The sequence below is a fragment of the Prinia subflava genome, chromosome 8 (genome assembly GCF_021018805.1).
Source record: "Prinia subflava isolate CZ2003 ecotype Zambia chromosome 8, Cam_Psub_1.2, whole genome shotgun sequence".
NCBI lineage: Eukaryota > Metazoa > Chordata > Aves > Passeriformes > Cisticolidae > Prinia > Prinia subflava.
In genome coordinates this window covers 6212353-6232233 of record NC_086254.1, presented here as the reverse complement: position 1 = coordinate 6232233, position 19881 = coordinate 6212353, and the positions used below count along the sequence as shown (strand labels likewise).

Sequence of the window (19881 nt, the reverse complement as noted above, 5' to 3'; positions counted from 1 at the left end):
CATTTTTGTTGCTGAGGGCATAAATCTCCTCTCCAGACTGCTTTGCTTCATGCCCAGGCAGAGCTGTGATGCTGGTGGGGAGAGAACCAACCGAGCCAGGCTCAGGCGTTTTATGCCTTATTTATTTTATGGTGGCCCTTTCTTCCCTTCCTTGACAAGAAATGACCTCATTCTGCTTTAATATTCTAACAGCAGCGATTTTCAGTCCTTGAATCCTCCATCTAAGGCCAGTTAAAAGCTTCTGACCCGCAGCAGCAGCCCTGTGTAGCCCAGGGAACATTGATTACACATGGAGTGAGCCCTGAGCTTGTTTTGATGTTGATGAGCTGGGAAGGGAAGCATCTCACTCTGCTTTCTTTAAAAAAAAAACCAACCCAAGCAAGCCCCACTCAGTGCTGAGCCCACAGGATCATCATTATCCTGAAGTGCACTAAGTGGATAATTGAACTAATCCACGCTGTGAGGAGGGCACTGATGAGCCAAAGCTTTTATAACCAACTCTCTCTCCAACAGCTCTGTTTGCTTTTTTTTTTTCCCCTTTTTCCATGGAAGTAATTTGCTGCATCCTCCAGCATGCACAGATATATTGATAAAAAGCCCTTTCTAGCTCTTTCTCTGTCTCAGAAGGGCTCAATCCTCACTGGGCACAGGGGTATTGTCAGTACCAGGGGAGCAGAGGTGGCTCAAGAAGTGCAACACCTGCACAGGGCAAAGGCTGTGGGATCTCCTTTTGGAGATATTTAAATGTTTTCTCCATGCTCTGATGTGTTTCCCAGCAGGTGGAAGCTGAGCTGGAGGGGAAATGTGGCAGGAGCAGCCTCCTGGGTGGTTTTTGTCCGTGAGGGAATGGAGCAAAGCAGGAATTAGGGATGCAGAGCTCACTCTAAATGCAAAGCACCTCTGGTTTGTGAATTTGTGAACTGGGGGGTCCAGGCAGCTCCTCAGGTCCCGTGCAAATACTTAGCAGGGAATAAAAACCTTGCAGCAAGGAGCTTGTGATTTAAACAATTTAAACAGGCAGAGGGGCTTGAGCTGTGCCTGAGGAGGAGGGGAGCCCAGTGCTGAGGTACCTGGGTGGAAAGAAGAAATTGCTGCAGTTTATTTTTTTTTTTTTTTTCTGCAAAGAGAAATCTTGTTCTTGATTAATCCCCCTATGTTCCCCCCAGCTCCTTGGCCCCCGTGGTTTGTTGCTGGGACAGAGCTCTTGCTGCAAATAAACAGCCTCCTTTCCTTCAGTGCACTGATATTGGAGATAAACACCCCATGGAGCACTACCCCACTCTCAGCATTCCTTTCTCCCACATTATTTTACACACTGGCATTATTTAAAATTTAAAAGATTCTTTTGTGATGCTTCTGTGTCCACTTTATGTCCACCTTGAAGAATCCAGCCCATAAACTGAGCTCTTTATTTCTCCAGCCCTCTGAAGAACCCAGACCAGCAGCTCTCAGCACTGCCTTGTCCTCTGTTTTTTTCCTGGGCATTCAACCTGGACAGAGGAAAAATTCAATACTGGGTCTTTATTAAACATTATCATTTATTTTGTTTATGGATAGCTCCTTTATTTCAAACAGAAATATTCCATATTCACTGGAAATTTTTTTTTCATGCCTGTTGGAAAGAGTTAGAATTAAAAAAAAAAAAAGGAAAAAAGGCTTGGATACATGCAAATCATACTGAATGTTGCCAAATGTATTAAAAGTTGCAGAGTTTTTTCTAAGTTACCTTCTTGCAAATGGAGGACAAACAAGCACTGGCAGCCTGAAGCCCCTCTGGAAAGATGGACAGAGCCAATGGGACCAAAAGTCTGTTTGCACCCAAAAAAAGCCAAGCTGGAGTCACTGCTGGGAGCTGCTCAGGGGAAGGGACAGAGAAAGGCTCCCTCTGCAAAGGGAGTCAGGTCTGCTCCTTGCAACACGAAGAAGAGGAAGTTTTCCTCACTTTCCTGCCCTCCCTCAGGTTTGGGATCCAATGAAGTTCTGGTTCCAAAAAGCCAAAGTGCACATTCCAGCACTGCTGCTCTGGGGTGATCCATTCCCCAGCAAAAATACAGTCAGACCCAAAGCCCTGTCTTAGAAAAAACTGGAACCTTTTAGAAACAAAGCACTTCTGGCCCAGGGGACAACAGCCATGGCCAAGTGACCCCAAGGCTTTGTGAGGCTCTAAATCCCAGCTGGCTGTGTGGCAGTGAGAGAGGGGATGAACCCCGGGTTGTTTTACCTTTTTTAACCCTTCAGTACCGTGGTCTCTTTTTGTCAGTGATGCTCCAGAGCCCTGACTCCAGGATTTGTGTGTCCCTCCCAGAATGGAGCAGATGCTCCCATTAAAAGCTCGGGATTTTTTACAGCTGGTAGGAAACTGGATTTTACTGAAGAAATCCTGGGCAGGCACAGGTGCCAGCCTGGTTTTGGTAAGGCTGGAGGCTGAGGGTGCTGTCCAGGCACGCTGCAGGCTGGGATTTAACCCTGCCCCAGGAAAACAAAGCTCCCGCTCCGGGCTGGGCTCACAATATTGAGAGGAACACCCCTGGTTTGTGTGTGAGCAGGATTTTGACCCCTGGTTTGTGTGTGAGCAGGATTTTGACCCCTGCTTTGTGTGTGAGCAGGATTTTGTTGTGTCTCAGCAGCCACAGCAGTGATTCCTGAAGTCAGGAGTGGGAAGGATGGAAGGTTTGTCCCACCTTTTGGGGTGGCTGCTGTCTGTCCATCACAGGGGGAGCAGCTGAGATGATCCAGCCCCGAGGAAAGGGAGCCCTTCCCTGCACAGCCTCCCTGCTCCCTTCTCCTGCCCTTCGGGGGTTTGGCAGCCCCTTGGAGAGGCATTTCTGAGAGAGCCAAAAGCACAGCACACCACTAATGCTTCAAAACACCCGGCTGGCTTGGAGGAGATACAAACACCCGACGTGATCACTTTTATGTGTTCTTCGAGAAGAAAATCGCTGACGTTCGTGGCACAGGGGGAAGGCAGCAGCTGGGACTCCTGGAGCATCCAGGAGTGGGAACAGACCCCCTCAGCTCTGAGGTGTGAAGCCATCCTTGCTCAAGGTGCCCACCCAGGGGCTGGCCATCATGTCTGTGGTGTGGCAGCGCCTTGCTCCGAGCCGGGGATCTCCCCAGCCTCGGCCTTTCTGTCTGTCTGTCCTGAGTCAGCGCCGCCAGCCCGGCCCAGCCCTGCCCTCACATCCTCCTGGCTGCCCCCCAGCCCCTCCTGCCCCTCCACATCCCCAACCTGCCCCTCCCCAAACTCCAGGATGGTGGGCAAATTGCCCTGCTTGGGGCAGCGCCTCTTCAGGCTGACCAGGAAGGGCTGGGGCAGCGAGAAAATATCCACATTGTTACCCAGGTCAATCCAGGTGACACTGGGGAACTTCTTGGGGTCCTTGAGGGTCTCGGTGAGGTCTCTGAGGACGGCCTTGGTGAGGCGGTTGCCATTGAGGGCCAGCGTGGTGAGGCGGGGCAGCCCGCCCAGCGCGGGCAGCAGCTGCAGCAGCACCTCGTCCGTCAGCTCGGTGAAGCACAGCTCCACCGTGTCGATGTGCTCCGAGCTGTGCTCCAGGTACGACGTGACCCTCTCCACGTCCTTCAGGCTCAGCGGGATGCCCGACAAGTCCACGGTGTTGTCCTGGGGCTTCCCCATCAGCACGGCCTTCAAGCTGCGGGGACAGGCGAGGGCCACGCGGGGTTAGCGTGGTGGAACCCGGGGCATGGAGGATTTTGGTCTTTCTGTGCTGTGAGACCCCAAAAACCTCCCTGAGGTGTGGGGAGGAGGCTCTCCCAATAAATTGGACACACTCGAGTGCTGCAAATGAAGCTGTTGGAACCCCGGGCACTGAGAATTTCAGATTTTCTGTGCTCACAGGCACTGACCCCCAAGCAAACACTGCATTTAACCTGAGGCCTTGAACAGGCTTCCAAAACTGAGTGACAGCACTGGGATTGTGGGTGTGTAATTTAAATAGAAATGTCTAATATCACATATATATCTATATATATCTATATATATATATGTATCACTATATATGGTGTGTAATTTAAATAGAAATGTGTAATATCACATATATGTATAAAAAATATATCACTATATATAATATATATATCACTATATATAAAATATACATATCACTCTCTATATATAGTAATATATATATTACTATATTCTAAACCCTTAGAGTTTAAGGGTTTAGAATATTGTAATATATAGCAATATATAGTAATATATATTACCACCAAAGCAGCATCTCACTCCCATCTCTCTCTCAAATAAAGGCCAGAATTCCCTGTGAATCACTGATAACCATTGAACTGCATGGCTAAAACACAGCCAGGGTTTGATCCTAGTTTTATCCATTTTTTCCTGTAACTTCTTGTGGGATGTCTGGTGTGGTTTTAAATAAGCAAGGTTCAGGAGATAACAAAGGGGGAATGGGGACAGCCTCAGGACAGCTCTTTTTTGGTTTTTTTCTTGTTTTTAGCTGCTGTCAGTATTGCTGGATGTTTGTTTTTCCCCTCGGAGAGTGCATAGGATTTCTGCCAGCCAGGGAAAAAGGGGATTTCTCACTGGGGTTCTATCCTTTTCCCCCTGAGAGGGATTTAGCTGATACCCACTGGAACAGATTGATCCTCTTGTACAAATTGCCTTTTCACCCTGCTGATGAGCAAAAAAATCCCCTGAATCCCCGGGTCAGAGCAGCCCTGGGCTTGTTCTGGGGGAGGCTCTGCCCTCCTGTCCCTGGGGAACCAAGCAAACAAACCCCAAACAGGATTTCATCCAAACACTCCCGTGGCTATTCTGAGCCAGCTCGTGGAAATAAGGGGGTATTTATGTTAACAAACAGCTGGAAAAGCTCCCAGCCCTGCCATAAAAGTTGGCCCCAGAACGGCCCCAAATCTCAGGAGGAAAATCTTACCCATTAAACAAATCCCTCTGGGCTTTAGTGGGGGATCAGTTACACCCACTTGGTTTCATCCTCACATTTTACAAGGCTGTTCCATAGGGAAAACACTGATTTTTTTTCCCCCCCAGCTGGGGTTTTGCCCAATATAACACCAGGATTGGGAATAGAGCCCTTCACTAAGCTCACACATTGGCAGGATGCTGATTTATCCACGCTCACGCTGAGCTAAGAGCTCTCTCCCATGGAATCAGATCAGAAGACGTTGTCATAAACAGGAATATTGATGTTTAGATCAAAGGGAATTAAAAGAAAGGGGTTTCCTCTTGGTTTAAATTCACGGCACTGCTCTCAAATCGTGATGTGCGTCGTGTTCTGTAGGAAAATTGGGATGTTCAGCCCAATTCCTTGCAGGGCAAAGGAACAGCTCAGGGAAAATGAAGAGGCAGCCCCAGAGAGTGAGGAATCACAGCAAGAAATTTATACAGACACCTGGTGAGAACACTATTTACAAAAATGTCAGCAAAACATTACTGGATGTAATGAGTCACCCCAAAAAACCCCAGCAACAACAAAAAAAGGTAAAATCCTGAAACAAAACAGCAAGGAAAAGGGATTTTTATCCATGGCTGAGGGTTGGCCACTCCCAGCAGCCCTGAGGCCTTCACCGAGGCCTGTGGGACAAAGGGACAGACACTGGAGAGCAGGGACACCTCACAGGACAGGGACACCCCACAGAGCAGGGACACCCCACAAAGCAGTGACATTCCACAGAGCAGGGACATCTCACAGGACAGGGACACCCCACAGAGCAGGGACACCTCACAGAGCAGGGACACCTCACAGAACAGGGACACCTCACAGAGCAGGGACACCCCACAGAGCAGGGACACCTCACAGGACAGGGACACCTCACAGGACAGGGACACCCCACAGAGCAGGGACACCCACAGAGCAGGGACACCCCACAAAGCAGTGACACCCCACAGAGCAGGGACACCTCACAGAGCAGGGACATCCCACAGTGTCACCCCACAGTGTCACCTCACAGGGCAGGGACACCCACAGATCAGTGACACCCCACAGAGCAGGGACACCTCACAGAGCAGGGACATCCCACAGTGTCACCTCACAGGGCAGGGACATCCCACAGAGAAGGGTCACCCACAGAGCAGGGACACCCCACAGAGCAGTGACATCCCACAGTGTCACCCCACAGTGTCATCTCACAGAGCAGGGACATCCCACAGTGTCACCTCACAGTGTCACCTCACAGGGCAAGAACACCCCACAGATCAGTGACATCCCACAGAGCAGTGACATCCCACAGTGTCACCTCAGTGTCACCTCATAGAGCAGGGACACCCTACAGTGTCACACAAGAGCAGTGTCACCCAACAGTGCCACTCCACAGAGCAGTGTCACCTCACAGAGCAGTGTCACTGCACAGCACATTGTCACCTCTCAGTGTCACCCCAAAGGGCAGTGTCACCTCACAGAGTCACCCAAGAACAGTGACACCCCCAGTGCTGGACTCTGACCTGGGAGGGCTTTCCCAGCCTGGCCTCTTGGATGATCCCATGGAAATGCCACCCCCCCTCATGCCACTGTCCCCCTTTCATGCCACTGTCCCCCCTCATGCCACTGTCCCCCCTAATGCCACTGTCCCCCCCTCATGCCACTGTCCCCCCTAATGCCACTGTCCCCCTCTCATGCCACTGTCCCCCCTCATGCCACTGTCCCCCCCTAATGCTACTGTCCCCTTCTCCTGTCCCCACTGTCCCCACTGTCCCCTGCACCCCCCAGTCCCACTGTGCCCCTCAGTGTCCCTGTGCCATTCAGCAAAGGGACCCAATGAAACCTTTCAAAGCCAATGAAACCTCACAAAATTAATTCCTGTTCTCCCCACCTGATCAGTATCTCCAGCAGGGACAATTAAGAGCTCATTTGCACCCAGGAGCCTGGACTGGGATGGGGAGGGAAGGGAAAGGTTCTTGCCCTCTTTCAGAACCATCATTTTCTCCCTCCTCAACTTGTTTTTAATTTCCTGCTAAACAAAATGCTGAAAATAAGCACTTGGGAGCCATCAAAATGCTTTGCTATAATGATACCTCTATTTAATTTGGTGAAAAAGAGAAAAAAAGGTAAGTGTCCTGCTGTTGGAGAGCTCCACTTTCCTATCCCACCTCCCCAAAATAAAACATATTTATATCATCCTCCCAACGACACAATCTGCTCCTAAACCTCTGTTTTTATACAAAAACTGTTGGAATTTTTCCAACTCTACTCCAGCTGATAGAACCTGGATTTGCAGGAGAGGCAATTTGCACAAATACTCAGAGAAAAACAATCAGGAATTCAAAGGAAAACAACATGTTGGGCTCATTGCTTCTGAAAATGACTCCCTGGAAGAGAATTGGCCCGAAATAAGGATTTGTGTTACAATAAATGAGAGTTTGCCATAAAACAAACAGCATTTTCTTCAAATTCTAACACAGGAGGGGAAAAAAAGGCTGCAAAGACTCTTGGAAAGGGACTTTTATGATTGGGTAGATACAAAAATACCCAAATCATATTGGATTTACATGAGCAACTCCCCACTAGGGAGAGAGGAAGCTGGGCTGGTTAGGAAAAGAATCTTTAAATGCATTTGCAGCCCTCAGTGTCCAAAGGGAAGAGGCCACGGGAAAAGAAATTCCTAATAATTTGCTCATAAAAACACAGAACTGACTGCCAAGATGTTTTAAAAAAGTGAAAGAAGAGGAGGAAACAGAAAAGGGAGAGGGATGGAGAGCAGCAGTGCTGGCCAGGACTCCAGCACTTTTCTGGAAAGGCAGGATGGAGGTTTCCCTAAAATCCATAATTCCAGCCTCTCCCTTTGGTTTTGCTGCTGCTTTGTTTGATTTTTGGAAGGAGTGGCCCCGTTCACAGGCTGGATGTGACCCCAAACGTGAGGGGGGAGTGTGGCTGCCCCTGCTCTGTCCCCTCAGCACAAAGCGAGCTTTGCCACGTGGGGTCTGTTTGCAGATGGAACCCGGGGCTGGTGTTGATTATCTCCATCCCATTCCAGAGCCTGAGGAATTTTGGGATAGGGGAAACACCCAGGCAACAGCCAGGCTTGAGAGGCAACAGCTCCGATTCACCTCTGCCCACCAAAACCCTCTCCCAGCCCTCAAATCTGCCCCTGGTGCTGACAAACAATAAAATAATCCAGGAAAAATGTGTGGAGAGCTCCCTGTGTCACCCAGGCCCTCGCTGAGGGTTTGAGGCTCTCACTTAGCTGTTTGTGTTTCCTGGTCCTTGCAAGGAGTTGAATTCCATTCACACAAAGGGGAAAAAACCCAGGATTTTTGGCGGTGGGGAGATGTGGGGAGAGAAATTTCAGCTCTGATCCTCCAGCCCAGTTTTCTCATCAGAAACCAACCCGAAGAAATGAAAAAACAACAACAAAAAAATGCAACCCCCCAAAAAAACCCCTCTCCCAACTGCTCTTCCTGCAATTAGGGAGTGATCAGCTGCCAAAATGTGTGCCTGGGGCTTGGCTTTCCCTAAAATGTTTATTTTATTGGAGCACAGATCACATTTGGAAGAGTTTAGGCAGGCTGAGGTCCCCTCTCGCTCTGATGAGAGCCAGAGCACGAGAGGCAGCCGCCAGCCCGGCTCCCAGGGTCCTGCTTGTCCCTCTCCCTCCTTGGGAACGGATTTTTTCCAGAGCCAGGAGCTGCCATCACCCCTATTTTTCCTTTTCCCCCTCTCTAATCCCTGGCAGGTCCCTGTTCCAAGCCAAATCCTGCCCTTCCCACCAAAGGAAGTGTCCAAAGTGGAGCCCAACACGGATCCTGCCACGCTCAGGGATGGAAACTCCAGCTCCTGACCCTGGGCTCTGCTGGTTTGGGACACACAGGGACACTGGATGGATCTGTGGTGTCCCAGGTGGGGCTGGTGGCCTCCAGCCACATCCAGGGGGTCAGGGAGCCCAGAACATCCCAAAGAATATCCAGGGATTTGTGCTGGAGGAGCTGCACAGCCAGAAGGTTTCGGCTGCAGCAGCCAAAGGACGAGGAGATGGACACAGTGAGGCAGCCAAGAGCCTCTCACCTGACCTTTGGCCAGTTTTTAATCAGAATTTTCTCATCTACCAAGCGAAAAAAGGGCTTTTTTTCCTGGTTTTCAACCCACAGGTGTTCAGTTGGCCAAGCACACCCTGCTCCTGTGGCCATCCTGGGTGCTCCCAGGGCTGGGATGGGATCCCTGGGATTGGGAGCCCTGAGCAGAGCGGGGCTGCTCCTTCACACCCTCCTGGCCCTGGAAATTCCAACCCTGGGATGCATCTGCTTCACATTAACATCAAATACTGGGTCCCCCTCAGAACAGAGCCACCATTGTACCCTCGGCTCCCCTCCAGTGAGGAATAACAGGAATAACCCGACCCACTGCCACTTCCCTGGGCCTGGCTTCAGAAGAAAAAGGGATTTTTTGGGGTGGCTTTTTAATCTTCTGTCCCAATGAGAGAACACCCCAGCACCCCTCTCCTCTGTAACTGCAGCTGAGGTTGAAACTGAATTTTTGGCACCCTGTGCGTTGCTTTTCCTGCTGGGCACAGGTTTTGGTGCAGTTATTTCATTTTAAAATCCCTTTCCCTGAGCCCAGGGGCCGCAGAAAGTAACTGCAGCCGTTCCTGCAGAGCCAAACAAAGGGAAAAACCCGGGCAAGGAGCAGCAGCAAAGCAAACTCCCTGTTCCCCCAGCACTCCGCTGCTTTTTCAGGTTATTTCCCTGCTGCTGGGGGGGATTTCGGCCTCCAGCTCCCCCCAGAGATGAAAACAGAGCAGGGAGCAGAGGTGGAGCTGCCCAGCAATGCGATCCTGCTCTGTGCCCAGCTCCCCCAGGCACAGCAAATTCTGCTGGACAAGCAGGAAAACCACAAAAAACCTTCCCTGGCTTTCCCCTGGCTGCCTGTTTGGCTGCCCTGCTCCAACACAGGCCCTCCAAAGGCAAATATTTTGCTTTTTTTCCTGCTCTCTGCCCCACCAGTGATGGGTTTGTGTCGCTGTGCTCCTGTTCAAGGAACGGCGCTGGCAGGATCAGCCCAGCAACGAATTTCCCCAAACCATTTGCCCATATGATCAGACATTTATTTTATTCTGTGTCAAAACACATTTTTATTTTATTTTTTTCCCCCCCAGGTCTCCAGCTCATCATTTTTGGGATGAGGAGCCCCACTGGAGGGCCCAGCAGCTGATGAAAGCAGGAGAGGGCTGGCCCCAGATTCTGCCAGGCAGGAGCTGCCAAGGGATAATCCTCATTCCCCAGAGCACACCGGGGTGGATTCATCCCAAAAAAAAACCCAGTCTGGCGCTAATCCTGGATAAAAGGGAATAAAACACCTGCAGGAACATATTGGTACCCTGGGCTGGACAAAAGGGATCGGCCTTGGGGTGAACACTGGGACGTGTCAAAACACCGCCTGGAAAAGCTTCAACGTGTCCAGGGGCTTTGGACCTTTTCCCGGAGGTGCCAAAAGCCCCTTTTGAGATGCAAAAGAACCTTCTGTGCTTCAGATGCTCCAGAATTTTTTTTTTGGCTCTTCACCCCATCTCGCAGGAGCCAAGGGGTGTGCGAGGATGAAGGGTGGGAGTGGAAGGGGCTGAGCCCAGTTTGTGCCACCCATGGGGACACTCAGGGGACAGACAGAGATCCTTGGCGATGGCACAGCCCCCATTTGTTATTTTAAAGCGTTTATTTCCATTCACAGAGAGCTGCAGCAGCAGTGGGAGGTGGGAATTCACTGGGTTAAAGTGATGGATGAGCTCACTAAACACCTTCATTCACCGCCTGAAAGGGCTGGGGAAATGAAATAAATGTAAAGAGCGCCTATCAAAGCTTCATCATCCAGCTTGATTGTCTTAATTGGGAAATCTAGCCCGGGGTGACAGCCAGGCTGGGCTGGCTGGGGATTAAATGGGCACCGCTGCTGGGGAGTGATGCCTTTCCCCAAGGAGCAGCATCCAGGCCCCAAATTGCCTCTCACCACCCAAAAAAAGGAGTCAGCGTCAGTTTGAAACAAGAAAAATCATCACAGAGTGTCTGGACGACTTCCAAGCTGGGCAGATGAGTTGTTTTCCCAGCTGATTCCCTCGCTCAATGACAATTTCTACCGGTGGGTTCCTGGAGTGGAGGGGATGGATTTAAATAATCCCTGCCATGTGTCCGTGGAAAATCTCATTTCCACTCTGCCCAGGAGCAGAGGGGTAATTATTACAAAAAGAATAAATTAAAAACCTCACACTTTTCACCGTCAAGGCCTTTTCTAATTAAGCACCTGACTAAAAAACACATTTAAGGAGGCACAAGCACCCTAGTGCAAGGAGGTGGGAGGGGAGGAAAACCACCCCGTTATGCCTTGAGTCAGCTGCAGGATGAGGCAGGAAAGAGGAGAATGAAGGTGGCTCGAAATCGAGGTTTTAAATCCCAGGTAGTGCCTTAAAAACCCGATGTTTATAAGGCTGTGAGGGAAAAATCATCGAGGTTTTTAATCCCAGGTAGTGCCTTAAAAACCCGATGTTTATAAGGCTGTGAGGGAAAAATCAGTGAGGAGTGATGTCCTGCTGCTCTGAATCACCTCATCCCAGCCTCAGGTTTGTTCCTGCTTTATTTCCCAGCATTTCTGGCTGGCAGGAGCAGCAGCAATTGGAGCCTTTGCCAGGGTCAGTATTCAGCAGTGTGGGGGGAGCTGTGCTTTGAGTTTGGGTCAAGAGTTCTCAATCCTGGGGCAGCCCAGACACGGGGCAGGGCAAGGGCTCCTTTTACACTGAGGAGGAGCTGCAGTCCCTTCATGTGCCAGCCCTGTGCCACCCGCCCGGGTGGCATTTCACTGCCCATGAATTATTTACAGTCCAGCTTCAAGTGCAGCTCCTGGTTAATGCCAGCTCCGTGGGCAGGGATAACCTCTCCGCCAGCCAAACTCAGCTGGAAAAAGAATTTATTCCCACCCCAAAGCTGCTGATCTGGTGGCCAGACAGCTCTCAGTGGCAAGGAGTGGTTTCAGCACCAGCTTGGTGTGGTTTGCTCCATTTTTCCAGGACACAGGACTGTGCAGATCCCACAGCTCCCACTCCAACAGGCCCAGGAAAAAATCAGATTTCCCCAGAATATCATCAACAACGACTCCCTGGAGTTATTTCTGGGGTACCTGGAGGCATTTAAAAGAGAAGGAGATTTGTTCTTGGCTTAGTGGTGGACTTGATCTCAGAAGGTTTTTCCAGCCTTAACGATCCCATGATGGGGGCAGATCCTTTAATTGCCAGTGCCACACGTTGCAGAATTATTCCTCAACCACAGCCCTCACAAATCTTTACTCTCCCGGATTTGCAGCATTCACCTTTCCCCCCACACCAGGCATTTCATCTGCTCACAGTTTAACCCCTTATCAAAGGTCTCTGACTCCTTAAATTCAACCAGAAGCATCACAGCATTTTCCTTCCAAGCCTCTGGAGCCCGAGCTGTGCTGTTTAATGGCCTGCCCTGCATTCTCTGTGCCTTTAGACCCTTCAGCATCACCCAGCCGGGAGAACTGGGTGGAAAAGGAATTCCTTGGGTTTGTTTTCAGCCTCTATTTTATTGGCACACTCGGGCTGCTGAGCTGGGAGCAGCTCAGGACATCCCTGTGCACTGCCAGGTCCATCCCTCCCTGCCTAACATCCTGAATTTATGCCCCACTAGCCTGAAAAGAGAATTATTTAACACCAAAGCCTCTTAGTGCTGGACATGATCGACTTTAAAATGACACAGCTTTTTCTTTTCTTTCTTTTTTTTCCCCAATTCCTCTCTCATTCAAGACATCCCTCTCCAGCTGGATGGAATCCTTCCCTTCTTCCCACTCAGCCTGTGCTGGATGATTGCTGGCCTGTTGCTCCTCTCCCCTCCAGCATCACACCCCATTCCCAGCAGGACAAAACATTCCACCAGGGTTTTTGCACGGTCACAAAGCCCTGGGGCTGCCAGAGGGGATGTTCACACATTAAACAGCATTTTTGCTGTTTTGAGATCCACTGGAATTTCTACACAACGAGGAGCTCCAGGGAGATGCATCCCAGCTTCAGAGGGTTGGGATGTTCCCTTTTTTTTTTTCTGAGAAAACACACATTTATGTGTATTTAAATGTGCTTGGGCACATTTAACCCCAGGTTTAACCTGCCCATCCCACCCAAACCCACAAAAAAAAAAAAAAAAAAAAAAAAAAAAAAAAAAAAAAAAAAAAAAAAAAAAAAAAAGGTTTGGGTTCCACAAAAAAAATCCCAGCCAGGCACACGCAAAGCACCGGCCCCATATGTTGTTCCTGTTCAGATATCTTGGGAAATGGATTTTCCACAGAGCAAAGGAGCAGTCTGGGAGTCACCCAGCCCATCAGAGGGCACAAGCACAGCAGGGGCTGTGCCTGCAGCCAGGCTCGTGCCAAAGGGAATAAACTCGAGGGGCAGCAGCCTCGTGTGGAGCAGCACTGGGAACAGAAGAACTGACAGGGCAAATCAGGGTTTGCTCCCAGCCCAGCCATAAGAGAAAGAGAAAAGTCACATCTTGAGTAGCTATAAAAAGGTCCAAAGAGTCCCAGACTGGCAGATGGAAGAGATGCCCCGTGGCCATGGAGGAGAGCGAGGTGAGGAGGACAGAGGTGATGAAAAGGGCATTCCTGGGATAAAATCACATCCAATTATTTCTCCCAGCTCCTTATTTGTACCTCAAAAAGTTCATTTTTTTTCCCCTCTATGTGTGCCCTGAACTGTCCTGCTGAGGACCAAGGACAACTTTCAGCCCAACAGCACAAACAAGGGTGGCTGGAGGGAGGAACAAGAAGGATGGGACCTCACAGCCTGCAGCTGGAATTGGACAATTAAACCCCAATGTGCAAATGGACCAAAACTTAGAAAAATGTGAGACCTGGTGACTGTTTGTCCATTTTGTGACCATTTTGGGTCCATTTTTGTGACCATTTTGGGTCCACCTTGGGTGCAGCCCTGGCCAGGCTCTTGTCCTGCCCAAGGTGCACCCTAAAGGCCTTTCAATAAATCTCTGCTTTATTCTCCAGCTCTGCCCAGTCTCTGTTCCAGCCCAGCCCTCCCAAGGCCTCACACCCACGTCCTCCTGAGGGATGCAGGTCCCACCTCTGGCCTCAGCATCCCTCTGCTTCCCAACCTGAAAATCCCCCGGGAGCCAGAGCTTTGCTCTTCTCCACACCCAGAGCCTCAGGCCACGCTGGAAAGAGCAGAGAGATGCAAAAAGTGGAAAACTCCCACCACCACCCCCAAATCACTGAGTTCTGAGCGTTTTGTAACATCCTCTGCCCTCTCTGCTCCCTGGGACAGGCGTGGAATGTCCATGGAATGAGATCCCATGGACACAGGGAGGAGGGATCGCCCACACACACATCCCAGAGGCTCCAGACATTCCCTGCCCTCCTGCAGCAGCTGCAGCACACACACACACACAGAAATGGGATTTTAATGAGCAGCAGACCCTGCTGCAGCCTCCTCCCACCCCTGCATTTGTGCTGGGTGCTCTGAAGGAACCGTTTGTTGCAGGAGCTCCAGCTCCTCTGGCTCGCCCACCAGCTGCCACAGCAGAGGAGGATTTCCAGCCACAAACATTCCCTTGCTCTTTTCCAAAGGGCTTCTCCCACCACGAAAAACTCAGTTTTTAAAAATTATTTTCTCCTTTGTAAAGCAATGCAAGCAGGCAGTGCTGACATGAAAGCCCAGCACCCTGCATTCCTGCAGGACAGAAATGTTTTGTGCCCCCGATGAAATCAGGAGTGGGATGCTAAAAGATCTTTCCTACCATCAAAATTAGGCTGCTCAACCTCTGTAAATTCCTCACTAAATCCAAACACCTTCTGGTCTAACAGGTCTCTTGCACCTGGATGCCAAATGCCATGGAGAACATCCAACCCTCAGGCAACCAGGGGTTAAATCTGCCACAGCCTCACGGAGCCTCCACGTTTCCAAAAGCTGTCCCAAATTATTAATTTTCCTGCTATTTTCGAGGTGATTTCTGATGATTTCACATCAGAGGGTGAAAGGAGTTCAGGCTGAGCCCCAGGTGTCACCAGCAGAGAGGACAAGTGGCAAAGAAAAGGAAAACCCCCTGGAAAACCCAGGAGAAGTGAGGGAAGGATCAGCCCCTGGCTCTTTCCATGTGCCAGCGCTGGGGATTTGCACAAGTGAGGGCTGGGAGCTGTAAAACAAAAAACGGGGTTGAAAGTGCAGAAAGTCACCCTGGTGTGGCTATTTGGGGTTTCTCTGCTTACTGCAGTGCAGCAGCAGAGCCAAAAATTCCACGAATTTAGGTCCAGATTGACCCCATTTAATTCCATTTAAACTGAGCTGCTTCACCCGAAATTCTTCCTCGTTACGTGCAGGAGCATCGATGGGAATTGTGGGGGAAAATAAAGAAAAAATGGGTTTATCTGATGTAAATTTGGAGTTACAAGGAGAATATTTGCTATTCCTTCAGCTGGTGCCCGCTGCCCCCATCCTCCCTGCTGCATCCCTGGCTCGCTCCTACCCCAGCCGGGAAAGGAGCCGGGATATCCCCAGGGGATGGTTTCCCTTGGGAAACACCTCCTCCCTCCCAGCCCCTGCTTCACAGCAATTTCGGGAGCTTTGATTTTGCTTTTTGTGATGCTGACGGGCTCTTGGCAGCAGCGGGAGCAGGGAGATTCCAGGGGCAGGGAGATTCCAGGGGCAGGGAGATTCCAGGGACAGGGAGATTCCTGGGACAGGGAGATTCCAGGATTCCACCCTCGCTGGTCCAGCCGTGGGCTGGAATCGTGTCCCCAGGCAGAGCCAGGTGCAGGGTAGTGATTTTAGCAGGCTGGCCTCATCCCGATTTTCACCCCTGGATGTTTAATGTATTCCGAGGGAGACAGTGAGGGAGAGCCAGACAGATTTACAATGTGCCAAAAAAATAAATTAAAAAAAATATAATAAGGTCGTTTGGCAGAGGTTTGGGTGCTGCGGTGCCAGGGCTGGGAATATCTGCCTGGATTTAGGGAGCACACCCAGCCTGGGAGGAGCTGGGATCGGGAGGCACAGCCTCCCAAAAAATCCATCCTCTGTCCCCATCCTCCTCCTCCTCCCGCTGCTCTGCTTCCCATTCTCCCCTGCCATGGATACAACGGGTGGGGGATGAAGGAAAGAGATTTTTTTCCTGGAACACACCCGCACAAAAGGCTGGATCCGGGATATTGGGGAGTTCCTGGCACCCCTGGCAGCAGGGCAGGCTCAGGGCAATGCCAACACCTGGGAATGGGAGCTCAGGATTCCCTTGGGAGCAGCACAGGGCACCTGGAAACCCCAGCCCGGCGCAGGATGCTCTCCATGAAATCCCTGTTTTAGGGCATTTAGACCTTAGTAAAAGACTGAGTTCACCTTGCAGCAAAGGCTTCGACTCACAGCCACCTCCTAGAAGAGCACCTAAACCAGAAATCCGGGAAAATCCAAAGCCTGGCTGGGGCAGAACCAGCAGCCAGCGCCCAGCCCTGGCAGCCCTGGGGTCAATTCCGTGTGGTCAGGGCTCGCTGACAGCCAAAACCTCATCCCAAAACCTCATCCTAAAACCTCATCCCAAAACCTCATCCCAAAACCTCATCCCAAAACCTCATCCCAAAACCTCATCCCAAAACCTCACCCCAAAACCTCATCCCAAAACCTCGTCCCAAAACCTCGTCCCAAAATCTCATCGCAAAACCTCGTCCCAAAACCTCGTCCCTGCTCCCAAAGCCCTGGACAGCCTCAGGCTGCTCCAAGCAAAGGCTGCAGACCAAGCCTTGCAAATCTCGGGCACCGCTGCTGATCTCGGCCCCGGGATTAAGGACAGGGATTGGTAATTAAGACTGAGGGGCACAAAGCAGGGCACGATTTTTAAATTTTTTTTTTTTCCATTTACAAGGGTTTCGTGTGGTTTTGGGGCTGTAAAAATGCAGCACCAGTGAGACTGGAACAATGCCCTGATGGGGTGATAAGGGCTGAGCATTTCCTATCCTATTTAAGAGGAAACCCCTCAGGATAATGAGCTGCTGGGTCATTCCAGCTCCTGGGAGCTCCAGCACTCCCCCGGTTTCTGCTGCTTTAGCCATCAATACACCTTAAAAACCACAAAAAATGTGGGTAACACTGCTGATGAAATGCATTTCTCCATGTTTTGCTCCCCCAGGGCAGCTCTTTGTAAGGATGCTGAGCCAGATCCCCGGGGGATGTGCTCCTAATCCTACCTGGCCACTCAATCCTTGATTTCCTTGTGTCTTTTTTTCCTCCTCTGACCACTTTCCTCCCCTCTCCTTACCTATCCCAGTTTTTTTTTTTTTCATTGGATTAATTCCCATTTCAGCTCCATAACAACCAAAACTCCCCTGGGACCTCGAGCCAGCACCTGGATACAAATCCTGACTCTCCCTGATTGCAGCTTCGTTTCCATTTCTCGCCTCCTTAAGCAAAAATAATAAATATATAATGCCCAACATCAGGAAAACAAGCAGCCCTTTCTATTCCCATCAGCCTCAGGTTTCTCAGCTCAGTGGATCCAGGATGACACCAGATGGGAATGCTTTGCTGAGGAGCTGGATGAGGAGGGGATTTGGGATATTTTTTTCCCTATTTTTAACGACAAAATTCCTCCCGTGTAAACTGCAAGCCACGGTGTGCGTGCTGACTCGTGCCTGTGCATTAATTACCGGCTAATTAGGAGCACTTTGGGAGACAAGGGATGTTTGGGGGGTAGATGGCTCAGGTTTTCCAGACCATTCCTCCTCCCCGGGCACTGAAGTGCTGCTCTCCTCTGCCACAGGGAAAGGAAGGTGGAAATGGAGGGAAACACCTCTGGGGGAGCATAAAGGAAGATGGAAATGGAGGGAAACACCTCTGGGGGAGCATGAAGGGACCAGAAATGGGGAGACGGTGGGGAGGAAGGAGGATTCTGGAGCTTGTGACCAGCTGGGACACCCCGGCTCCCTCCCAGCTCTGAGCACTTCACCACAGTGTGTTTGTTCCTCCTGTCGCTGCAGGGAGCAACAGGCAGCTCCCACGTTTGCCAAAAATCACGGAAAGCCCTCCTCCCCACCCTCCCCATCCCCCTGGGGTGGCCCTGAGGGGTGACAAGGCCACCCTGGGGACAGTGACCAAGCAGGGACTCACCAGGACTGCGGCTTCCTCTTCACGATGCCCTGGCGCCTCCACTGCGAGTGCGGGCTCAGGTGGTAGGTGAGCTGCCTGCAGAGCTTCTCCATGGCCCCCAGGGAGTCCCCTTCCTGCAAAAACAGGGACAGGACACGGCGTGAGGGCCCTGCAGCCCGGCTGTCACAGCCATGGACAGGACACTGTGAGGGCTCTGCAGCCCGGCTGTCACACACGGACAGGACACTGTGAGGGCTCTGCAGCCCGGCTGTCACACACGGACAGGACACTGTGAGGGCTCTGCAGCCCGGCTGTCACACAAGGACAGGACACTGTGAGGGCTCTGCAGCCCGGCTGTCACACACGGACAGGACACTGTGAGGGCTCTGCAGCCCGGCTGTCACACACGGACAGGACACTGTGAGGGCCCTGCAGCCCGGCTGTCACACACGGACAGGACACTGTGAGGGCCCTGCAGCCCGGCTGTCACACAAGGACAGGACACTGTGAGGGCTCTGCAGCCCGGCTGTCACACAAGGACAGGACACTGTGAGGGCTCTGCAGCCCGGCTGTCACACACGGACAGGACAGGACACTGTGAGGGCTCTGCAGCCCGGCTGTCACACACGGACAGGACACTGTGAGGGCCCTGCAGCCCGGCTGTCACAGCCATGGACAGGACACTGTGAGGGCCCTGCAGCCCGGCTGTCACAGCCATGGACAGGACACTGTGAGGGCTCTGCAGCCCGGCTGTCACAGCCATGGACAGGACACTGTGAGGGCTCTGCAGCCCGGCTGTCACAGCCATGGACAGGACACTGTGAGGGCTCTGCAGTCCGGCTGTCACACATGGACAGGACACTGTGAGGGCTCTGCAGCCCGGCTGTCACACACGGACAGGACACTGTGAGGGCTCTGCAGCCCGGCTGTCACACACGGACAGGACACTGTGAGGGCTCTGCAGTCCGGCTGTCACACATGGACAGGACACTGTGAGGGCTCTGCAGCCCGGCTGTCACACACGGACAGGACACTGTGAGGGCTCTGCAGCCCGGCTGTCACAGCCATGGACAGGATACTGTGAGGGCTCTGCAGCCCGGCTGTCACACACGGACAGGACAGGACACTGTGAGGGCTCTGCAGCCCGGCTGTCACACACGGACAGGACACTGTGAGGGCCCTGCAGCCCGGCTGTCACAGTCATGGACAGGACACTGTGAGGGCTCTGCAGCCCGGCTGTCACACACGGACAGGACACTGTGAGGGCTCTGCAGCCCGGCTGTCACACACGGACAGGACACTGTGAGGGCTCTGCAGCCCGGCTGTCACACACGGACAGGACACTGTGAGGGCTCTGCAGCCCGGCTGTCACAGCCATGGCACGCCCCGAGCACAGAGAGGCTCCAGTGGGAGCTGGGAAGCCTCAAGGGGCCACCCTCAAAACTGCCTAGAAAGGGGGGGAAGCCTCTCTGATTGCCAAGATTCTGCAGGAATACCATCATCATCTTCATCATCACCATCATCATCATCATCATCGTTGTCATCATCATCATCATATCATCATCATCATCATCATCACCATCACCATCACCATCACCATCACCATCATCATATCATCATCATCGTCATCACCATCATCATCATCACCATCATCATCATCATCATCACCATCATCTCATCATCTCATCACCATCTCATCATCATCTCATCATCCCCATCATCCCCATCATCATCATCTCATCATCATCATCATCATCATTAATATTATTATTATTTTGTTATTCCGCCATTACCATTTGACACCACTCAATGCCTTCCAGCACT

The 19881-nt window shown here is 51.4% G+C and overlaps 1 protein-coding gene across 1 annotated transcript in view; it reads right to left on the bottom strand.

Moving 5' to 3' along the window:
• Positions 1–1522: 1522 nt before the first annotated feature.
• Positions 1523–19881, bottom strand: part of LRRC75A (leucine rich repeat containing 75A) — a 58218-nt gene continuing 39859 nt past the window's right edge. The window contains exons 3-4 of the mRNA XM_063402567.1: positions 18079–18191; positions 1523–3653 (exon numbers count right to left, since the gene is read on the bottom strand). Coding sequence (XP_063258637.1) covers positions 3068–3653; positions 18079–18191 — 699 coding nt within the window. The 3' untranslated portion in view covers positions 1523–3067. The remainder of the gene's footprint in view (positions 3654–18078; positions 18192–19881) is intronic.